General features: G+C 45.1%; 2 protein-coding genes across 2 annotated transcripts in view; one reads left to right on the forward strand and one right to left on the reverse strand.

Annotated features, from left to right (window-relative positions):
• ADAMTS12 (ADAM metallopeptidase with thrombospondin type 1 motif 12) overlaps positions 1-13226 on the reverse strand; it is a gene marked incomplete at its 5' end in the record, with an annotated part of 172453 nt that extends 159227 nt beyond the window's left edge. The window contains 2 exons of the mRNA XM_082497230.1: positions 7903-8264; positions 13100-13226. Of these exons, the coding sequence (XP_082353356.1) occupies positions 7903-8264; positions 13100-13226 (489 nt within the window). The remainder of the gene's footprint in view (positions 1-7902; positions 8265-13099) is intronic.
• Positions 13227-21510: 8284 nt separating this feature from the next.
• On the forward strand, positions 21511-22848 carry RXFP3 (relaxin family peptide receptor 3; the record flags this gene model as incomplete). Its single annotated transcript, XM_082497892.1, has 1 exon — positions 21511-22848. One exon carries the CDS (start codon positions 21511-21513, stop codon positions 22846-22848), a length of 1338 nt encoding a protein of 445 aa, XP_082354018.1.
• Between the last annotated feature and the right edge of the window lie 1470 nt (positions 22849-24318).

Genomic DNA, 24318 nt, shown 5'->3' on the forward strand with positions numbered 1-24318 from the left:
ATAAGTAGGTACAGATTTAAACAGGAGAATAAAATTTCTTAAAACTATATAAAAGAGTCTGCCTTTCGTATTCTCAAAAAATAGTTATCTTAAAGGAGCATCCTAATCACGGGTACTCCGTTCAAATCAGTTCATACTGACCATTTCTTATTTTAACCTAACCCATCAATGACTGCTCCACTGAAACGTAACAACTACATTGTAAAAACTCAAGCTATACCCAGCTTCTGGGCTAACAACTTCATATTGGTGAAAGGTGACAAGGCCAAGACCAGGAGCCACAGACACAGCCGGATTCTCATGTATTGAGATCACTGATGAGATTCATTTGACCTGTCAATTAGAGTATTTTTGCAGACAAAAGACTGGGGGAAGGGAGCTGGCAGATGGATAGTTGAAGTTCAAACACAAAGAAAAAGGATGGATGTTAAAGTACTGCAGCAAATACTAGTCAAAGTTTGAATGATGAATCTGCTGGGGGAAAAAAACAAACAACAAAACAACTAAAAAAACCACCACCACACACCCTATCTTTCAATCATCTTCAAAAACCAAAACCAAAAACACACAACATAACCACAACATTAGTCAAGCAAAGAGAATATTCAGATATTTATTACTATACGGAGAAAACAGACAGACCAAGTACGACACAGAACAGATGCAGAGGGAACACTGTATTTACTTTCAGTATATTTTTTCTACTTACAGCATTTTTCACACTACTGCCTAAGAGAAGAAAAGTACAAGAGATACACAACAGAGTTACTTAGCAGGTCTTTCCTTCTTTACATGTGCCAGAACAAACCAAATGACTTTGGAAGCTCCGTTATATCCAATCATGGAGCAATTCCCATCCCCAAGAAAAAGGCTGGCAGCTTGCTTTCTTGCCTGGCACTCTCCAAACACCTTCGTCGTACATTTTGGTTCCAGCAGTTTATCACTAGCTGGACAAACCAAAAGAGGCTCCTGTGGAGATGTCACTCACAGCTAAATAAGAAGGCACGACTGGCAGGTAGGGCCATCTGCCATACTTTCAATCACAAGCAGACCCACCAAGTACTATAAGGCAGGGGAACAGCAAACAAAGAAGTGAGAGACTCAGAGGAAGCAAGGAGAGATGAGTGAAGGGGAAGAGAGCCCTGGAGAAGAACTCGTGTATTTGTCTGCCAGAACCCTTGCTCCCAGAGTGGAATTCATTCATCTGAGGTAGCACAACAGGAATACACTCCAAACCATCTCTTCGATTAACAGCCACCAAAACAGTATGTGTGTCCAAACATGCTCTGGGGCTGTACAATACCACGTCAGGGATCAGTGCTGAATCCAGTTTCAGGTGGTCACAAGTGCAACTGAAGAGAAGGTTACATCTCCCCTTTCCTTAAGTGTATTTCTGCACTGCCACATACTTCCTTCTCATAATCAAAACCCACTTGGATTTGAAGAGAAACAATTTTGTTGGCCACAGGTATACCACAAGGGAATAGAAAGATATGGTCATTTTTTCTGGGTATAGGAGTGAATTGTGTAGAACAGTAGCTTTGCAGAGCTCTGGTAACTACCTTTAACAACAGATCAACATACAAATTGCTAATAATGAATCAATCTCACAAACTGGGAGACAAAGCAGCAGATAGAAATCCCTATAAAGTTAGCAATGTATTTGTTTCTTTCACTACTTTAGAACAAAATACCAGAAAACTGTTTTAAAGCAAAGATTCCTTTATCACTAAACCTCGTCTAATGAAAACACTGAGCACTGATACCCTGATGCAGGCTTGCCATATCCACAGGAGAGGAAAGCCTAAACAGACCTATTAGACCACTTCCATAGGGCACAGTACCACCGATGTCCTGTTACGGTACCCACACAGACCTGTTCAGCCTGGGACAGGTCATAAGGGGGTCAGCATGGAAAAGGCATCCCACACTAACTAGACAAGCATCCTGGCATGTAGCAGGAGACCAGATATCATGCTGAATTCCCCCAAACCGATGGAAGTCTGCAATAGATAAAACGCCATTGGTGGATTTTATGGTGCATTAAGTGGACCGGGTTAAGAACATAGGTGACACTGCGTAAGTACCAGAGCTCATTCTTAGGCTTCATATAACGCAGTGATATCCTGCAATAAGGAGAACAGTTACATTTGAGCAGAATTCAGACACCATTCTGCTTTTCAGTGACAAACTTGCCACGTGTGTCAGGGCAGACACAGATCTGCCCAGAGAGGACCCACTCGGAGCATCTCCCACCCACTGCCATGTAAAGAGAAACGGTCATACAGCCACCAATTAAACATTCACAGAGGACTACCCTGACTGTGGCTGGGCACAGAGGAAGAACTGAGGTGGGGGAAACGTTTCAAAAATCCTGGGCATAGGCAGCAGACTTGACCCAATTTTCTACAGATCGCCAGGGGTATGGAGCAGCTACCAGGTCTGTCACTGCTAAGAAACAGCAGGGTTCTGCAGTCCTAGATTTTGGGAGGGGGGAACAAATACACAAACAGTGCTTCATGACTTTGTACTGCATTGCTGTTGCCTGGGCAGCAGATGACAACAGCACTTCTTGTAAATGCTGATGCCCATCAGGACAGAGGCAACCCTCTGATCAGTTGGAGACAGCCAAAGCACCATCTGTCCCCAGTGCCACACAAGGCCCAGTATGGCCAGGAGCCTACCAGGTACATGTGTACAGATCATTCTCAATTTCCATACTAATGTTCTTCCATTCTTCTGCCATTTCGATGCTAATGCTTTTATAGCCTTTGAAGACAAAAGTATTACCAGAAGAAACTGTCGATTGACAGCTTTACACTGTAAACAAGTGTCAAGGAAACAAAGCCTTAATGACGCTCTGTCATCTAAAAATACTATAAACAATGTCTGTGTTACTGATGAATAAAAGAGGGCCTTGTTCCTAATGAAGAGGATAGACTATCGGAGAAAAATTCACTCCAGCTCTGTAGACTCAGTGCATAAACCTAGGGTATTCATTCAACTTCACTGAGCTTTGCTCCCTCCCAGCCCTACTGAGGGCACAAGGTGACACTACTGCTGTGACACAAGGGGTCTCAGGCTAACACACAACTGAACATTGAGGCATTAGTATTTGGAAAAGTTCTTTATAATCTTCTGCAGAAAGGCACTGTGGAAACATAAAGCACGTTTCCTAAACAGCCTGCCAAGACAAACCCAAATATTGTATTTGATAGGACAAGAGGAAATGGCCTCAAGGTACACCAGGGGAGGTTTAGATTGGAAATTAGGAAAAAATTCTTCACCAAAAGGGTTATCAAACACTGCAACAGGCTGTTCAGGGAAGTGGTGTATACGCCACCCCTGTAAGTATTTAAAAGATGGGTAGACGTGGTGCTTAGGGACATGTTTAGCAGTGTTTCTGGCAGTGTTAGGCTGATGGTAGGACTTGATTTTAAAGGTCCCTTCCAACCTAGACGATTCTATGATTATTTCCACTGAGAGAGACAAAAACGAAATTATTTTGTCCCTTTACTTCCTCTTGGAAACTTTCCTGTACCTAAGAGATTTCACATCTGCTCTCTTCCCAAGTGCCACAGTTTGATCCATTTCTGGTGTTACAGTAGTGAATTCCTCTCTGGGGGTTCCTCCTCCAACTGTGACCCAAAATAAACAGTGAGGTCTGCCCCACTCTTCCCATGTTAACGCAGTCTCATGCATTATTCTGCAAGACACAGAAATGCAAAAGGCTTAACTAGACAACTGACCCAGAGAAGAAGAGACAGACCTTACAGCATCATGTTCTTCGACCTGTTAAGAAGGTCATGACCTATTTAGCATGCAAGGGAAACAAGGATATCACAAGGTGTTAGAAAAAAAAAATTATTTGGAAATTAAAACTTAGTTCCTCCAGATCTCTACTAGTTTGTTGTCTTTATCCTCTTGTCCAATTCTGCCCAAATCCCTTTATGAACCTACACATTTGTTTCCAAATATATTTCTGAAAATAGAGACATATTTACGTTTTTAAGTATGAACAATGTCATACAATGAATGTCCTCCCCATTCTTCTTTCTCAAATCTGTCACACTGTTATTCCCCTTGAATGCCACTTTGGGAACACATAAATACATAGAAAAATGAAATTTGTAAGACATCAGTGTACTTTGTGTTCAAAACAACTAAGGAAATGCTGCAATTCCTCGGTATGATGACGTTCTGGCTGAAAAAGCAACATACTGTCAACCTGGAGAAACACTAATGGCAAAAAGCAGTTTACCACATTTTGGAAGTATCACTTTTCTTCTTCAATCATTTGTCAATATGATTTAATCAAACAGATGCCACTATGAAAACCACATCTCCTCAGCACCACCCCTTGGATTTATGCAGAAAAAAATTGTTTCTGAAATGTCATGAATAAAAATGAACCATGAGAGTTGTACCTTTGCTACATGAGCAATGCCCATGTAATGCCAATGGAAGCAGGAATATATATCAAAGTAAAAACATAAGGGAGATGAAAATCCATTTCTAGGTTTTCTATACTTTCAGTGCTGTATGTGAGTGATCTCCATGACAGAACACAAATCTACACCATGCATCTTTGTTTTGTTCTTATACACTGCTATTGTCCTGGAAATTCAGGAACTTTCAAATATGAATCAAATAGACTTCACACAAGAGGAAGTCATTCCAGAAAGAGGATGAAAACTAGGATTCCCCTCCCAAAGGCATCTTCAGGATTTTATTTTGGCCCACTTCAGGCCAAAATTTTTAATTTGGGTTGGGTTTTTGTTGGGTTTTTTTGGGGGGGGTGGGGTAGGGGGTGTTGCAAAAGTTGACATAATCTTAAGCAATTCACTTGAACAAAATTATAAGACAACATTTCAACCACTTCCCACTAAAAATGTCAGCAAACCAGATATTCCAGTAAAATGTATTCCTTTAATCAAATCAGTATTTTCCAGTACTATAATTTCTTTTACCAGCTCCTATCATTAAGAAAGCCAAAAATTAGCAGTTTAGGGATCGCACACTTTCCTGTCGCTCATTACCATGGTAAATTGGTGCCTTATTTAGCTTATCAAAGACCATCTCAACAAAAAACAACACAGCACATTTATCACTTTATAACCTACCTGAGCTCTCAGGCCAAAACAACATCAGGAAAGGAACATCGCTGATATTCCTCTTCCCCGTATTTAAAGTCTAAGACACCAGTTCTTACCAGCTCTTGGGTTATGAGGCTTGAGCACATCAGCACTACCCCAGCTCACAGCAGTGGGCTGAGGAGCTACATTTTGTTGTGATGCATTTGCCACAGCACACACTCAGAGCGCGCGGTCCTGACCCAGGCTGTCACAGGTGAGGACCTGTACAGCAGCCACTGCTGCCAAAGCATATTCCGGGAAGCCAGCACTTTTCAACCGCACTGTTTTATTATCTTCCTCTTCTTCCCATCTCAGCTCCAAGGATCCTTATCATCTCACCCTACGCAATTCATTATTTCATATAACTCTTTTTATCAAGTAGTTTAGAATTAATCTCCTAAAGTAAACCAGCTTACAATCTCTCCTCACGGAATAGGTTTTTAGTATCTCAAACAAGTTGTCGTAACCCATAGTGTTTACCTATTCTCAGTTCTCCTTCCCTCCCTCTAAAGAATAAACAGAAAAAAATTTTTTTCAATGGAGAAACACAACACATCCCAGGAAGAAAAAGAAAAAAAAAAAGTATAACAAAAAAGGCAGAAATAGACATGGTGCTGAAAAGCAAAAAATTGTGCATCTCCTCCTGAATGGAAACAATTTACTGCTAGCTCAAGAAGCAGCAGACCACCACAAACAGTTTCAAAAACGTCAGGTTTTTATCCTGAAAACCAGACTGCATTTCGCAATGCTGGCAAAACTATTAATTAATAAATATTTTCATATGACACTGGATCTTTTGGAAAGCTTTCAGGAGAAAGGCAAGCTAAACCACCTTTCCGCAGCTTGTGGCACTCAGAGGAATCAAGAGAGTCAATCCCAATTCTTACTGCAACCTCTTCAGACTCTAAAAATCATCGCATCAAAACCATCATGGTTTTCCCCAGAGGTCACTTTCAAGCTGAATTAATTTATGATTCTATGTTTTCAGAGTGTCACTTTGGGGTAGGAGGGAGAAACCAAACCACAACAGTATTTTTTTGATATAAGTGTTTTGTCAAAAAGAAAGAATCCCCAATCTTGTATTCTAACAAACTTTGTTTTGCAATTCTCCAAATCAAAGTAAACCTCAAAAAGTTTGTAATCCAAATGAAAGGATCACTTTGAAAGATATTACCAAATCTTTTAAATGTAATTTGTGTATTTTTTTTAATCCTTGCTGCAGGCTAAATACTTCAGAAAGCATAATGAAGACCTAGCGCCTCATTTTCATTCTCATTCTAATGAAAACTAACAAAGACATTCTGGTAAAGCACAAGACAAAGCAACCAAAGGAACTACTTGTATCATCCTATGTCCTTTTCCTTACTAACCCTGTATGACCATAACGTGTTTCAGGAAAGTTTTGCTAAGTTGGTCCCCACTGGAAGAATTACTTAGCAAATCCCCGATCTTCATGCCTGTGGGACTGCAGCTTCTGACCTCAGGCAATGGTCTGTTTCTCCAGGCAACATGCCAAAAGTGTTATCAGCACTTGTATAAGATTCCTAAGTTTCCCATTTCACCTACATCAGAGCTGTCTTCATGTTACTTTTTGTACATTGTCAGGAAACTTCTGTAACCCACTGATTTCCCAAATCTTCTGAAAGCTTTCTGCTTCTCAACAGCAAGGAGCATGCTTCAATAATAACAGGCTGGCAGGGAAAGTATGTACTTTGCAGACACTCACCTTGGTGCTGAGTTCAGGCTCAAGAGTGAAACATCAGTCCATAACCTGTTGCAGACTGAGATGTATTGGCTAAAAGGCACCAGTGCACTGCTCTGCACACTTTCAAATACCATCATTTGTCGTTCAAGGATCAAGGTGCCAGACACTCACACTGCACACACTTCATCACTTCTGCCCACACACTCCACAAACCCTTTGCGTTTTCCTCTCACAGATCATGCCTGCCATTTTACTCAGTTCTCTACAGCATCCCCTTCACACTCAAGCAGTTTGTCTCTTCTTCCCCTCCCTCACAAGATAGGTTCAGCGTTATCATCTAGAATTAGAAACCTAAGCTTTGGTAGTGCTAAAAAAGCAAAGCACAGCAAAAACAAGGTTTCCACCTCCGTGTCTCAGTCTGAACCACAGGCTACTGAGAAATGCAAGACTTCAAGCTCCAGCCTTAGAAGTGTTCCTTCAAATAAGGAATGCCTAAAAGTGGCTCAGGTTTGAATTTAAAGCTCTAGCTAAGGTTGCGTCTACCCTACCATTTATTTCTGAAGTTGCAGTGCAGTTCTGAAGCAAATCTCCCAGTTTTCCCAACCCACGCGCAGTTGGTTTGATTTGCAGACTAGTTTCAGTGCACCTAAGGTACATTTCTTTTATGGAAAACTAAAACAGAAGCTCACATCCAGATGCATACCAAAGGCACTCCAACTACTAATGGGATCAAAGCAACGACTGGATATTTGGATGGCTTCAAGCCATATGAATGATAGAGATGTTCAGTCCAGGCCACCAGAAAAAAAAAAAAATCTAGCAAAAAGCAAACCCCAAGGGGCCTCAGCATCAACTTCTGACCTTCTGATTCTCTCTTTCAAAAATCCAAATGACCTCCATAGTGATTCAGCTCCAAACTGATTCTTCTAGAGCATTCTGTCAGTCAGGTATCAGACTGGCTCATCCAGTTTCTTACCAGACGTATCCATATACCAAAGCTCTAGCTCAGTTCTAATGACACCAAAATTAGCCCAGAACCCCAGTAAAGGTCACATCACTTACCAGGCCATTGCACGTGCTGATTGCTGCTGTGCCGCTCCCAGAACCTGGCTGCAACACTGTGCCAATGAAGTGGCAGGGAACTCCCGAGCGAGTTGCAATCTTTGCATTACTGTGGTTGCCATGTCTCCTTTCTACTACGTAGTTATGGGAAAGAAATCCCACGTGGACAGTCAAGTTAAAAAACAGATCCTTCTCCTCGTGGTTAATTTTGTAATACACCACATTTTCCTTTTTGCTGAGATCTCTCTTCTTCCTTGTGTTTGAGACGTGATGGTGTAAATTAAAAGAAAGAAAATGCCCGCTTGCATCTACTCTTGCTGGCTCAACCACGTGGTATTCTGGCAATGTCTTGATAAATTGCTCTGAGAGGAAGGGGGGGAAAAAAAAAAAAACAGGTGAGTGCTAGCCTGTTCAGATCCAGCATGATTTAAAGGGAAATGCAAAAGTGACAGCAATTCACCATGCCATACTACCGACACAAAGGCAAGCAGTGCACGTGCACATGCACCATGCAATATAATCCTCATTTGGGCTTTCTACTCTCCCATTGTAACACTCAATTTAGAAGCTAAACATTCTTCTTTTCAAATATTTTCTCACCATTCATATAAAGGATCAACTGTCAAACACACAGACCTTCCCAATCCCACAAAAGCTGGGAATCCTCTTTATCCTAAGTCCCCAGCACACGATGCTCTGGTTGCACATCCAGAAAACCGACTATCTAAAGCAGGAGACAGAGACTTACAAATACACGTAGGTGAAGAGAACACTACTACTTGACTTGACAAGCTGTACCAAGAGCACCTTGGTCGCATCAGCTTTAGCGGATGTTGCAGCAGAAGAGGGAATTTTAAGGAAGGGTTTGAAAGTGAATGAAGTAACTGTGCCCTTTTGTATAAGGGTTCCAGCCAGGGTAAAATTGGACACCTTATCACTTGTCAGGACCTAGCAGGGGAAGAAAGTGCTACTAGCATTCTTGTCTCCTGATATGATACAGAGAAAAACAACACCTGTTCCCAGTTTTGTTTTTGTTTTTTTTTTTTTTTAATTAGTGTGGAACTCAAAAGCCCCAAGCAAATAACATAAATCCACATAAAACACAGACCCTAAGAACTCATACCCTACGGGCCAGATCTTCCACTGGCATACCTGACTTCAGCCCAAGAAATCACAGCCTGAACATATTTCATCGAACAGAAACTGTGAGGGTGCATGTCATTCCAGTTCCTCTTTCCCCAAGGCTGTTCTTCATTTCCCAAAGTCCCAGCCACTTATATATGAAGCAATTACACCTCATTCATTAATTAAGCTGGTTAACAAAGCAATTAGCCCACTCCAGGTACTTCCAGAGCAATTTACTCCTCCCTAGGACTGGTAAGACAATCCTTCTAGCGACAATTCTCTCTCCACTGCCTGCACCTTCACAGCTACACAGGATAAATCATGCCCAGACAGATAGCTGTCTAGATTCATCCCCTTTGGGAATGAACATATCTCCTTTGTCCTCATTAGCTGCAGTTTGAGACATGGCTGTTTGTTTCCTCAGGCCATGGACGCCAGAGACACGTGCACTGAAACACTCCCAATTCAAAAAAAAAAAAGAAAACACACAAAACCACCACTTCCCAACACACACACAAAACTACATGAGAAATATGGTCTTGTCTCAGTAGCACCTTTACTTCAGAAGCAAGCTTATTCTCACACACAACAGGTTTCTTAGTACACAAGCCTTTCCATCAGTCTACAGTGACTTTGTGCCTTTGCAGGACAAGCCACAGCAGTGGGCTTTTAGACGTCCACAGTGGCAGGTCTGAACAACATGGAGACTAATACCTACCACAAGTTCTGAGAGACATCTCCTGCCCTTGTCCACATATGCACAGCAGGGACTGAGACATTGAAAAAACAGTCCACACCTTCATTCCTGCAGTTGGCACAGTCTGTAGATAGCACAAAAGGTGCCACCTGCCTGACAACTTTAGCAGCTGAAGCTAAACCGAGGTCCCCCCTTCCTCGCATTCCAGAGCGAAGCAAAAAATACGGCTTACTTGCAGAAGTTGAATTATAAGACTTCTGGGAAGTCCCACATCCCATATTATGCTAGCAAAGACAGGCTAACAGAGAATGCTGCAAGACTAGATCCCGATTTCTATGGTTTTCAGCACAACTCATGAAATAATCAAATTAAATGCCTGAAGGAAAACTTATTCATTTGCTGTCACTGTGCAATTTGCCTCTGCTTGATGTCTTGAGTTTAATTTGTTGTGGCTTAACTGTTAAGCTCCGTGCAAGACCAAAGATTTGTGGGTTTGGACTTCAAGTTATTCAAGGAAGTTTTTATTTCATCACTACAGTAATTAGTGTGTAGAGGTTAAGGCAAATTAGACATCATAATCAGTAAGCGGGAAAATAATGCTTAAGCATCTGATAGCAACAGGATTATCAAAGCAGAGAAGTATAACTTCTTCCACCCACTCCTTTAATACTCATTTCTGAATGCTAGTCACTTGAGAGGGGAATTATGCTGCAATAATAATACACTGTAATGTAACTGTGGAAATAAATTATTTAAAAATTTTCAAAAGACCAGAGGGAATAAGATTACAACACAACAAAGTTGAACAAGATGAGGCTAAAGATATTTCTGCAAGTAATCATTATCAGTTTTGTCTAGGCTGTTGGGTAGAGGTTAGCAAAGACAATCCTACCAATAACTGAACAGTTTACTGAGCTGCACAGTATACCATATCACCTGACCCTTCTAGCTGGAGAAGAGTCTAAAACAAAGACAGGGGGTACAATTTTGCTGCTACCTTTCTGCCCTTCTAGGAAAGAACAACGCTAAACTAGGAGGCAGAGGCAACAAAGAGAATAATTTAATAGATGCAACCCAGACTGCACAAGAATGAGGGTTCTATTCTTTAACACTGACTGTCTCAATTTTCCTGAAGTTACAACTACTTCATGTTAAAACACCACAGGTTCCCATAAAACTTAGTGCCAGCAAACATTAAGTGGAGGGAATCTATCCCAGTGCCACTGAGAAGCCTTGGGGCTGGCATGTCACAGTGTCCTCCTTGGCCACCTCGAATACTCTGCCTGTCAAGTGGCACTGCTCAGGATTTATAGGCCAGGAAAGGGAAGACTTCCCTGGGAGGCTTGCGTAGCTCCAGAGAATGCTCTGTCTTTCCAGAACTGCAGCCTGAGCACATCAGCTTGCATTGGTGCCACAAGACCAAAACATCACACCCAGCAGGACACGACCAAGTCAGTACTTTGCCTTGCAATCACAGTGTTTGCACAGGCCCTTCTGGGGACACGGGACAAGCAACATTCAGGCCCTTTGCACTTGTTTGACCAGTCTAAGAATTGTTTAAGTTGCTGGAGGAACCTTCCCTGCAGACCCTCCAAATTCTGCATCACTCAAAACATCTGATAATATTTGAAACCACTGCTGTCTGTTTTGCTCTTCTGTGGATTCAAACTAACCACACCTGGCAGAGAACTGCCTATATTAAGAATGGCTGTAGACAAAGTGAATAAACTAGGATAAAAAGAAAAACATACAGAGTCTGTCACACATGACAGGAAATACACAATTTCTTTTAAACAGATAACACATTTTCTGACAAAATTCCTTTAACATGTGACACATCATCAGTTGCCATTGTTTCATCTCCATCTTTGTAGTTCATCTACATCTGCCACTCAGACCCTCTGGCTTTTTTTCAAACTATTCCTTGGGATAGGAAATAGCATTGCTCATCTCTGGAGGAAGCATCTTCCTGAGCCAAAGAAAGGCTCTGTACCCAGAAAATACCCAAAGCTGTGAAGCCCCATAGCAGGGAGTAGGCCTTCAACATTCAGCGAGGGCATCCTTAACTACTGTTCCATCCACTACACACATCATGGAGGTAGAGGGAGCACAACACTTAACATCGCTTCCACTATGTGAGACACAAATTTTAGACCTTCACACTTAGTGCTGCATTCAATCTTCCTTTGAAAAAAAAAAAAAAAAAAAGCCAAATTTTGAACTGTCCCTTTACATTAAACTATTTGCAAACTCTTGGAAAAGCCTAGATTTGTCATGCCTAGAAAGCTAAATTAATTCTACATTAGTTTTGAAATACCTGACAATTAAACAGCTACTACCTGCTAACACAGCCATCCCTGTTCTGTCCCATGCAGAGTCACAGAAATGCAATGATTGTTTAAATTCACTTTAAAGGAATCCAGCAGGAACTAACTTCAGGATAACTGTTCACTTTTCAGCCAACTTATTTAACCACTTTTCCTTTCCACGGTCCCTAAGGGGCACTGCAGATCTTCTCCTTTGTGTTCCAGCTGTCCCACTGACAAGCACCACAGCTGTCGATTGCATCAGGAAGGTTTTCAGGAAGCGAGATTCCCTCCTACGTTTGCGGGTCTTCTACCACCAGGCAGAGTCTTCCAGCTAATCATATATATATATATATATATTTTTTTTTCCTCTCGTGGGAGCTGTTTCTTTTATTTTCCTTACGGCAGGCAACAGGGTAACGCTCCCCAGGTACCGCCTGGGGCAATGCAGTGAGTCCACCTCGGGGGGGGACGGGACACACCGCCCCGAGAGACTCAACCCGCGGGCAAAGGCTGGCTCAATGAATGTGAACACTCACAGTGGGGTTTATAGCCTGATAACACCGATCCTTCTGTAGTTTGTGCTGCTGCAGTACAGAAGTGAATAAAATAAATAAATAAATAAATAAATAATCGGGACAGTAAACTTTTCCAGCTTAGCGGTACGAAACGGCGCTGGTGTTGAGGGAGATGCCTCCTAAGGAGGAAGACGAGCAAGAAAGCAGGACTGGGCAATGCCTCCACCTACACCGTACAACTCAACGCTTTCCACAAAGCAGCAGGAAGGCACCACCAGAGCCCTCTCCTCTCGCTGCCCAACTTTCCAGCCCGGAGCCGCCAGCTCCGAACCCCGCAACCGCCCGGCCGCGAACGCCAACACCCCCAACCGCCGGCCGCAGCCGCGGGGCCCGCCGCCTCTCCCGCCCCAGCGCCGACCCGCAGCCGCCACCCGCCCGCGGCGAGGCTGCTCGGCCTGGGGGAGGCGGCGGCGGCGGCAGGGGGGGGCCGCTCTGCCTCACGCCGTGCCCGGGCCGCTCCCCGCACCCCGACCCGCCCCGCCGCCACTCACCTTGCCGCCCGTCGGGGAAGAGCGAGCCGCCGGCCGGCGGGGCCCTGCCCAGGCAGGGCGCTTGGGCGTGAAGGACGAGGAGCCAGAAGGAGACGTGTGCCGCCCGGCTCGGCGGGACACATGGCATGGTGCGGGCGGGGAGCTGCGAGCGGGGCGCCGCCACCCCCCGACGCCTAGCCGGCCCGCGGCATGGCAGCGGCCGAGCGGCCTCCCGGCGCCGCCCGGACACAGGCGCTGCTCCTACAGAAGGGCTGCGCGGGGCCGTCCCGGTGTCTGGTTTCTGCCGGCGGAGGAAGGAGGGCTGTGGGGAGGGAGCCGCTCCCCGGAGCCCCCGCCTCGGACCCGCCGGGGCTAACGCGCCGGAGCGAACCGGGCCGGGCCGGCGGGGAGGGGAAGAGAGGCCGCCAGCGGGGGCTACCGCGCCCCCCCTCCCCCCTTCAGCGGCAAAGGTGGGGCGTTCGCCCCGGCAGCCCTCGGGGAGGGCCGCTCCGCATCAGGCAGCCTCTCCTCCCCGGCCCCACATCGCGGGTCTCCGCCGAGGGGCCGGAAGGCAGAGCCCGCCGCGGCCTCGCAGCCCCGCACCCGCCTGGGCAGAGGTCCCGTATCCCTCCCCCTCTCCCCTCCCCCCCCGGCTTGTGGCGAAAGTGCTCGAAGCACGCGGGTGTGTAACGCGTTTTCCGCCATTTCCCGCTGCAGCGGCGAGGGACGGTGCGGGCCTCGCCCGGCCTGAGGCGGCCGGAGGGCGGGCGGCAGCCCCTCAGCGCCCGGACGGGGCCTGTGGTGCTCCGCGCAGCCGGAGCCCGGCTCCCGGCACATCCCTGACGGGGCGCTGAGGCCCTTCCTGGGTTTTAACAGTGCGGTGCCACGTTGGGGTTAGTTCTGAATGTCCTCCCTTCATAGGGAAAGTGCCTAACCTAACAGTGGTGACTGTATTTTTAAGTGTGTGCCATGTACCCTCTGCCAAGGATCCCCTCACACGGCCCGTGTACCACAGCTTCAGTGCCATCCCGTCCTTGGGGCCTAGGCTGGGTTCCTTGTCCGCTTCAATAGCCCTCTGCTTAAAATTGACTGCGCCATGTGTTTCCTGGGTAGTTTCATGGCAATCTGTGCTTAATTACACTCGTTCCTCTGCTCAAACCGTCCCAGACTGGCTGTCACAATTCAGCTGCCTTAACTGTGAGAACTGTGAACATCAAACTCCAGATAATGAAAACGCAAGAAAGGGTTAAAACTCCAAGGATTTCTAAATCGGATAGAAATGTAGCTTCTCCCAAGCTTGAGACATGATAACTCTGGAAACGGAACATATTTATAAGAGAGTGATATTTGATTTGTGAGTCATAATGTGCTCTCTTCTAGCTAATGGAATGACACAGACTATGCAAGAGAAGATGAATTTATGCAATATTTGATATCCAACAGCACTTGCCAAGAAGGGATTTGTTCATTGCAAGGTATTTATTTTAATACAGTGGTCTGGATACGCTGCATATGAATAACATTATCTCACCTGTTACAGCAACAGGGGTCCTGGTGTGCTTGCTGTGAGGATTCTTTGAATAGTCCAGTCGCATAGCGGGCACTAGACTGTTTTGTGACATTAGATATTGTAGCCAGCTTAGCTCTTTATCAGTACTTCTCTGAAATTAATTTAAAGCTGTTTTACCTGAAATTGGTATAATGTCTACAATACTTAACATTTTAAAAACACTTGATGATTGTTGCACAGAACAAGCTACACAGTTTGACTTGAATATTTTAAAATAATTAAACTGGAGGGTAAGGAAAATAAGAATAAGGAAGTATCTACAGTAAATGGAATAAAAAGGAAAAGGACTGTAAAATGAGCAGAACAGGCTAAGAGTGTTGGAAAGAAGGGGTCAAAGTTCAAGGAATGGGCGTATGTTTACAAAGTACTGGTTTAACAAACTTCTTGAAGGCAATCAGAAAAAGAGCCCTTCTGTGAGAGTCATTTAACTATTTACTTCAATTTCCAGTCCGCTTTTTGGGTAGATGTTCATTGTGTCTGATGTGAGGCAACTAGTATTTCATGCACAATTCCATCTTGGTTTCTTCCTCAGCAGGAAAAATTAATTTTTGTTGCCTATAATTCTCTCCAAGTATGAGATGTTTTTCCTTCCACCCTTTCATGACACTACAGAGTTTCTCATTCTGAACTAACTCTTTCAACCTGTTATTCCTGCCTGTTTTCTTCCATGTTATCCCTTCTCCAGACAGAATCACATGAGAGAAAGAAAAATGTCAGGAAATGATTAAGAAATAAAAGCTTTAGGAACTCAAGAGGGTTTGTGGGAATGTGGGTGTTTTGTTTTGATTTTTTTTTTTTTCCAAATGACCAAAAATTGTAGATGCAGAAGTCATACAGAATGAAGAAAGAAAGCTGTGGGAATCTGATCTGAAACATCTATAATTCCCTGGGCTCTGTGCCAGTGTGCACATACACAGAAGAAATGATTCACTGGGTGTAGTGTCAGAAAATACCCTGGGGGACAGTAGGGTTCCTGTTTAAGGGATGCTGTGGCTGTAGCTGACTCAGTCACATACAGTTAAAATGTGTAGAAAGCACAAGTAGAAAGCACTTTCCTGCTATGAGGACATACTGAGGCCAGCTATTTAAGTGTATAGAATGTGTCCAGGCACTAAGTGTATAGGCACTGTGTCTTTTTAGTACAGACCTGATTTAGGAGAGCATTTGTGGGCTATTAAATAAGATGCCTATAAAACTATTTGGTGACTCACAAAGAATTGTAAAAATCTAATGATAAGAAATTAATTAGTGGTTTCCTGTTCCAAAGGAGACATAACCTGAGGTTGTGGAGACTTTTGTGAATTAAGGCCTTTTTTTTTTTTTTATAACACAACCTCAGTTATAAAAAGAAAATGAATACAATACCACAACAGTTGTGTTCCTGTGACAGCAAAGGTATTGCAGTTTAGTAAATACAGCTCAACACAGAAAAGCCTGTACTGTTACTGAAAGGAGATCAGAAAAAAACAATATATGTGATCAAGAGACACAGTCAAGCCTGGATTGACAATCCAGGCACAATCAATATCTGGATTCTTTTAAATTTAAGTAGTCTTCTGGGACAGCAGTAAAAGAAATGTGTGTACAGGAATTCACACATTTCTATAAATGTGTACAGAGAGACAGAAAAGCAGAGATTATAAGCAGTGAAGAGCTGCGACATAAATTATATGATTTGATGCTGAGGAGTTGCTGCAAAATGAAGCCCAGCTGAAGACAGGAAATTTTGCTTTACTAGAAATGCGATTCTCCTGCCCAAAATTTAAAGATCTAAAAGGCACCTGATACACGCTTGCTCGTTTGCTCCTCCAGTCAGTAGGGAGAAGACACCTCTGGAGGATACCACATCCCTTTCTGTCACACACAAGGTGAAACACTGACTGACCTGACTAACTATTAACTGCACAGGCAGCTTAAAAATTTGCCTGGACTATAAATGTTAAGAAGATGAATCACATGTGATGTGGTGGGCCATGTTCAAGGTACTGAGTATTAGCAGGGAGATGAACTGAAAGAGAATGACTCTGAGTCCCAGAGGCTCTGTGGAGTTTGCTTGGTAATTGTGTCCTTGCCCATGGCAGGAGGCTTGGAACTACATGGTAGTTAAGGTCCCTTCCAACCTAAACCAATGTACAATTCTATTATTATTGTGCTTTGTTGATTTTTTTCGGAGACAGATTAAGATGGAAGTTTCTGAGTACTTTTTTTTTTTTAATGTTATTCCTTCTTTCTCATTTAGAGATGCATCCTCTTAACACAGCTAACTTGGTAATTGAATCAGAGACACTGTTGGCTCTCTCAACTTCCATTTCAATTATGGTCTCTTAAGATTTTTGGAATTTTATAAATTACTCATGCAAAGAAATATTTGCTGACATTCCACTTATGGTATGTCTGTGGGAGATTCAAGTAGCAGAATGAAGCAAACACTAAAGCAGTTAGTGATTCTATTACATGACATTTTGGGGGATGCTCACATTCAGATCAGTGTTCAAACATGGATTGTTATTTGTAATTGGTGAGCTAATTCACAAAATTATAATTTCATTCTTGGACTATGTGAATTTAAGAGCTTATTTGGTCTCACTATCCATATTAACAGATTTAAAGCATGTTTCTGGAGCAACAGAAATTAACTTTTAATGAAAAATAGTGCCAGGAAAATATTGTTCTCAGTGATCTACCTAGAAAGCAAATGAGGAGGGGATGTGAACATGATTAAAGTATTTTTTTTAATTAAAATTTATATCTGTATTCAAATAATACTTTCTGGAGAATATGTCTGTGGTCCATGAAGTGTACCAATGACAGTATGATCATTGTGTTATCTAACTGAGATTTTGTAATGAGAACATGTATACATTTCCTTCTACACTTTTAAGAAAAGAATTGCCATGAAAATCTTCCCATGGTGGATACATACCAGTCACACCAAAACTTCACTCTCAGGATGGAGAAGGTAGAGTTGTAAAATCCAGTTCAAAATGTAACTGTTAGCAGTTAAAGTCTGAGTTTGGTCAAAAGCATGAGATTGTAGCCGTGAGCTCATAAAAAGTCAAAGGGATACCATATGGGTTCCAGAAATTAGAACTGAGAAAATAAACAAATAGGAAATGTCCTTTTTTTCCTATTTCCCTTTCCTTCTCCTGTTCCATTTTTTTTTTTTTTTAGTGAGAAGAAAATGCCATAAAAAGAATTATTCATAAAACAGAATTATATGGCAAGAATGCAACATTTAAGAATAATATAAAGCCAATTTAAGTAACACATATTAATAACTCTTTTTGATGAAATCTGTTCAAGAGTGTTACTACTCTTGCTTCGGTATGTCAAATAGAAAAAGATAAAAAATCTTTTGCTGCTGCAAAAATACCGCGAGAAATAGTCCTATGGTTCTGTATTTAAAATAATGATACGTTTACTATTTCAAAAATCTGCTTTAAGCTACAAAAATGACTTTCATATTGAAAACAGAACCCTATCTCCCTTGCCAGACATTTCAGAAGAGCGTACAGCTGGTTCAATCACCATTGTAATCATAATCTTTTGTTTGTGTATGAGCTCTGTAAAGGAAGTGAAAAATGATGGAGGTCCTTTGGTGTAAATTCTAGGAAAATTATCATTTCCAGCAAATGTTTATTTGGCATATTTATCTGAAACATTTTTAAAGGCTATTTGAGAAATACTTGTAGGGACACTTTTATCTGTGATACAATATAGTCTAAATCAATGAGCAGTTTCTGTTGGTGGTCTGAACTGGTGGAAGCTTTTTAAGTTTACTGTACATATTGATGACACCTGAAGGCAAACTAGCAACCTTAGCCCCGTGGATTATTTTAGCATGGTACTATATAAACCCAAAAAAGCCTCTTACAAAACTCTACAGGATCTATTTGAGATTTCCAAAGTAAACAAATCAGCCATTATTCCCCTGTTATCACCAGAATACATCCCAAAAGCCTACGCCCGTCAAGTTTATTACAGTTTTCAGAAAGACTGAGTCAGTAACGCCAATTACACTGACACTTTGGTAAAGAGAAGACTCCAGAAAGTTACATATTAGCAACAAGCCTTTGGCAGTATCAGCGGAATAAATAAGTAACAAATAGAAGAGAATATTTTCCAGAAAAATAACCGTTAGGTAAAGTATCTGTTGAATTTTGCAACACTTTTTCAAAATAGCTGATGAGTTTTTTAACATTTTTCCAGCTATGGAAATGTCCTGATGGTGTCCTGAATAAATTATTCAGCGAACATTTCTTTTATTATTCATCTTGGTGGAGCAAGTTCCCTTACCTGCCTCTAAAACCTATTCTCTGAGATGAAGAATGAAGAAAGAAAAAGGCAAACGACCCAAGACTGAAAAGAAATTTGTGAGATGGTCAGAACATTGGCAAAAAACCTGGACAAGCGTTTCATACTTGCAGTCCCGAGTTCAAAATCCACTACCAGTGTTCCCATGAGGTACCTCAGTTCACACTCTGTTGCTTTTTCTGAGTGGCTAACAAAAAAAGCAGTATATCTGCAGACGTGATTTCCCTCCCCCTCTCCTTTCTGAATCTTTATTACTGTTCAGTCTCCATAGTATATCAACAAGTTGTGCTGAGCAGGTATATAGTCAAATGGTAGCAGAAATTATTTTGTGCAACAAATAGTTTCTGCAATTTTTCCAGTGAAATACTTAAAAGATTGGGCATGGCTGTAGCAATGTGATCAGAATGGGGCAGAATTCAATCTGGAAAACATCCACTTCTGCACTGTCCATCCCGCTAATGATTTACCAAATGAACGTGTCATGGCCTCTGCATGGCTCAATTACAGATGATTTTTCGCTTGCGAGCTAATAGTGAAAGGACTAAGTAGAGGGGTAAAATTGAACACGAACTTGCTTATTTCAAATATTTCAGTAACCTTCATTTTGGATAAGTGCTGACACTAGCACTAAGGCAGCCAGTGCTGCTGAGGGCTGGGGGGCACTTCATCTCCAGTACAGTTTGCAGAACCTCTGCAGTGGTGCAGCTCTGATTAAAGCCTGGCACTTTCACTTTGCTTGTTCATATGGTTGTCCAACTGCTGCTGTTGAAGGATCCTTGGCTTTCTCTCCTGCTCGTACTGTTTTACAGTTGGCTGTGCATCCCCGATGGGGCTGGTGGGCTTGTTAGGTTTCACAGAAAGGATGGTTTACTTTGGGTGAGAGAATTTGAGAAACTGTTGGCATTCAGCAGGCTAAGGGATGCAACTTAGTGCCCTTCTATTGAAAAAGCCACCTGAATGTAGCCCTAGTCAGTGATTAAGAGGTATGGAAGCCTGGAAAAAATCTATAATTTGGAGAAAGTGGTGAAGAAATTTCAGGAGTCCATTTTTCAAGGCCTGCTGCAGTCAGCCTTTTGAAGGCCCATTATTTCAAATTTTTTGTTTCATTCTAGTAACAAGTATTTATCGTAGAAAGTAGTCTGGAGGCTAAGCCTTCCCAGAGCATTGCATTACTAATTCCAGTAAATTGTACCCTCAATACATGCAATACGATGTATAAAACTTCCTAATTACTCTTGTTCCCCTTTAGCATTCCCATGATCTGGGTGATAACTTTTAGTGGGTCACTGTAGATACAAGCCAGAGTGATGAGTGGACTGCTGGTGACTAATGGCACACACGGCCATGTCTTTGCAGGCATTTCAATAACATAAATCAATTTAAAGACTATGGAGAAATAATTTACTTGTTAAGCCTTTCCTTAATCTCCCCAGGTGTCTGATTCACAGTGCTTTATTTACGTACATTTAGAATAAATTTCGTTTTCGAAATGCGCACTTATTTTGATCTATTTAAAAGCGGAACGGCAGAAGGAAAGCCTGGGTTCCTCTTCCCATCGATTGACTTTCTGTTTCAGCTGCGAACTCGGCGGCGAAGCGAGTGCCGGGCACGGCGCAAGGCAGGGATGGGGACGGTTCGCTGCTGCCGGGCTCCCCGGGCGGCTGCCGGCCGCCGCCGCTCCCCGGCGCGCCGGGGCCCCCTGCGGGCGAGAGGGCGGCTGCCGGCAGCCCGCGGCCGCCCCTCTGCCTGCGGGGCGAGCGGCTACTGCCCGCCGCGGCTCTCGCCCGCTTTCGCCTTCGCCCAAGCACTGCCTGCTACCGGCAGATGGACCTTACAGCTCCCTTGTCCGTGCCGTTCACTGTCGTACGATGTGCCGAAAGCAGGAAAGGCGTTTGTCGGTCCCCGTCCCGAGCTATTTTGGGGACGCAGAAGCACGTCCAGGCTTGGTGTGCCGAGGGTTCTCAGGCAGGAAAGCACAGGTTGTTTGGGGCTCGCCCTGCAGCTGAGCAACGTTGAGAGTCCCCCGCTGTGCCCCAAGCGCAGGAGGGCGGGCAGGGCGTTTTCTTTAGGAGCCGACCCGCTGGGCGGACTTTTTGGGAGAGGGCATCGCCTCGGGCCGGGCACTTGCCAAACTCAGCCCGCGGAAATGCGCCGCCCGGCTGGTTCGCACGCAGGGATGGCAGCCGGGCAGGCGGAACAGGACGGAGACGAGCGGCAGGGATGAAGCCGCCGTGAGCGGGTACCGCGGGGCCGGAGGCGGGGGGGGGGGCAAGGGGCGGGAGTGGGGGGAGACACCGGGGGCGCGGCCGCCCGCGCTCAGCACCCGGGAGAGCTCCGCCGCCGCGCCGCGCATGCCCCGGCCCCGCCGGCGCGGATATAACCGCGGCGCGGGGCGGGATCGGCGCCAGCCGCTCGGAGCCGTCGAGCCCGAGAGATACCGATCCCGGCGCCGCCCCGGCAGCCCTCCCGCCGAAGAAGCTGCTCACCGTTGCCGGCTCCGAGGTCTCGGGGAAAGCTCCCGCGGACCTGCCGTCCTCCCTAGCATGGGATGGGGGAGCCCTGCGAGCGCGGTGCCTGCTCGCCCACCGCCGGCATGAAGGAAGGAGCGGACTGGGAGTCCTGGGACGCGCCGCTGGGTTTCCTGGAGGGCGCCCAGATGAGCAACAGGAGCAATGTGTCCTTCCTGCAGCTCTTCAAGAACATCAACCTGGAGCGAGCAGATGGGATGCAGGGGGACAGCTCCAATGTGGTGCGGATTGTCATCTCGCTGGTGTACTCCGTGGTGTGCGCCCTGGGGCTGGTGGGCAACCTGCTGGTGCTCTACCTGATGAAAAGCAAACAAGGCTGGAGAAAGTCCTCGATCAACCTCTTTGTGACCAGCTTGGCAGTGACTGACTTCCAGTTTGTGCTGACCTTGCCGTTCTGGGCAGTGGAGAATGCTCTGGACTTCAACTGGCTCTTCGGCAAGGCAATGTGTAAGATTGTCTCATATGTGACAGCCATGAATATGTATGCCAGTGTCTTCTTTCTCACTGCCATGAGTGTGGCTCGATACCGCTCTGTTGCTTCAGCCTTGAAGAATCAGCGGCGAGGTGACCCACTGGGTGGCTGCTGCTCTGCCAAGTGGCTTTGTGCACTCATCTGGCTGTCAGCTATCCTGGCTTCTCTGCCTCATGCCATTTTTTCCACCACTGCCACTGTCTTTGATGACGTGCTCTGCCTTGTCAAGTTCCCTGAGGGCCGAGGCAGCAATGCCCAGTTCTGGCTAGGTCTGTACCACATCCAGAAGGTGCTGCTGGGCTTCGTGGTGCCGCTGGCCATCATCAGCCTCTGCTACTTGCTCCTGGTGCGCTTCATCAGTGACAAGCATGTTGGCAGCAGCTGCAGCGGCCCCAGCACCAAGCGCCGCTCCAAAGTGACTAAGTCAGTGTCCATTGTTGTGCTGTCTTTCTTCTTGTGCTGGCTGCCTAACCAAGCTCTCACAACGTGGGGTATCCTCATCAAACTCAACGTAGTGCACTTCAGTACTGAGTACTTCCTCTCCCAAGTGTACCTCTTCCCCATCAGCGTGTGCCTGGCACACTCCAACAGCTGCCTCAATCCCGTTCTCTACTGCCTCATGCGCAGGGAGTTTCGCAAGGCACTGAAGAGCCTCCTCTGGAGGATCACCTCACCTTCTCTCACCACCATGCGCCCTTTCACTGACACCACCAAGCCTGAGCAGGAGGAGCAGGCCCTGCATGCCTTGGTGCCTGTCCACCCTATCACTGCTTCTTCCCCTGCTGCAACCGTCCAGCCGGATGTGGCATACTACCCCCCTGGGGTGGTGATGTACAGCAGCCGCTATGACCTGCTGCCTGCTAGCTCCATGGAGCAGCATTGTTGAGACGAGCAGAGGGCTCTGGGGGGTGGGACTGTGGGGTCTGTGCAAGATGTGGCCCTAGGGTATTGAATGCCTGGTAGGGACAAAGGGAGGAGGGATGGGTGAAGGATGGCTTCTGTGTAAGAGATGTTCTTTTGGGGTTGTGACCCCCCCTTGGAAACTTGTTGGTGGAAATTATTGTCTTGAAAATGTCCCCTGGACTGGAGAACAGGAGTAGGAGGAGGCAGTGGTGGTGCACTGGGTACTGGGGTGTCTCTAGGAGATGTTTTTTAGTGCTTGTACCTCTTCTTGGGAAGAGGAACTGGTGAGGGTGACAGGACTCAGGGAGGATGCAGGATGTTCAGGGCACAGTAGGGAGGAGAGGGTGGATGGGGCAGAGCGAGGCTGGGAGGCCTCAGCTTTGTCCCCCCAACCTGGAGGTGCAAGCAGCAAGGGGCTAGCAGCCCTCCTACCCCTGTGTGTGTGTTTGTGGCGGGGGAGGGAGCTGGGATGTTTTCTTACTGCTGCATGGCATTGTAAATAATGCCAGCCCGGCTGCCATCACTGCTCCCCAGGCTCCAGTGATGGCACAGGGATCAGGCAGCCTATGTCCTATTTTACACCTGCCCTGATGGGAACAGCCAAGACAAGTGGGTACAAGGCTCCTGCTTCTTCAGGCTTGGCCCTTCTCCCCTTTCGTAGGGACCCAGGAAAGAGAGGGGAAAAGAAGCAATGAGCTCCCCTCTGTCTCTCTGCAGGATCTGCTTTTCCAGCTCCTCTCATCCCCTCTGCTGCTGCCAGAATACGGAGCAGCCCAAACAGCCAAGGAGAAACCCAAGGACAGGACTTGCAGCTTCATGGAGAGGTGTTGCTTTGTCTGGATTTGGAGGGGAGGGTGTGAGCCCTCCAGCATCGTGTTCCCCAGCCTCTCTCCAGGCTGCTGGAAACCCACAGCTCCAAACCGTGTGTGGCAAGGCAGGCATCTCTCCCAGGGCACTGAGGCTGCAGGCTTTGTTCTTGCTGGGCTTCACACTGTATTTCACTCCAGAAAATCAGCACAACCGTAAATAAAAATGGGAAAAAGAAACAAATCATAGTCACTTCAAGCTGCTTGCTCTGGGATGCTTCTGGGTTCAGCTAAAACCAAGCACAAAGGTTTTTGTTCTGCCAAAGTGTTTGTTAAGGGTCTTCACTGATACTTGCCAGTGTTTCAATTAACTCCAATTCCTCTGGTGTGAGCAGCCCTAGAGCCTGTAGTTCAGTGCTCTCACACCCTGGGGAAAGGCAGGGACAATGCCTGTCCCAGCCCATGTTCCAGAGAAACATCTGGGAATAATTTGATGTTGATCTGAAATGAACTTTTAAGGGGATGAAAAAAGTGTAATTTTAAGCTGTGAAACTTTTTATGGTAAGGTTATATATTTACTTTATAAAATATTTTTTTTAAATTATGAGGAAAAAATAATTTAAAATGAAAAGGTCAAAATATTTCTT

Source organism: Vanellus vanellus (assembly GCF_965231255.1).
Source record: "Vanellus vanellus genome assembly, chromosome: Z".
In the NCBI taxonomy this organism is placed as follows: Eukaryota; Metazoa; Chordata; class Aves; order Charadriiformes; family Charadriidae; genus Vanellus; species Vanellus vanellus.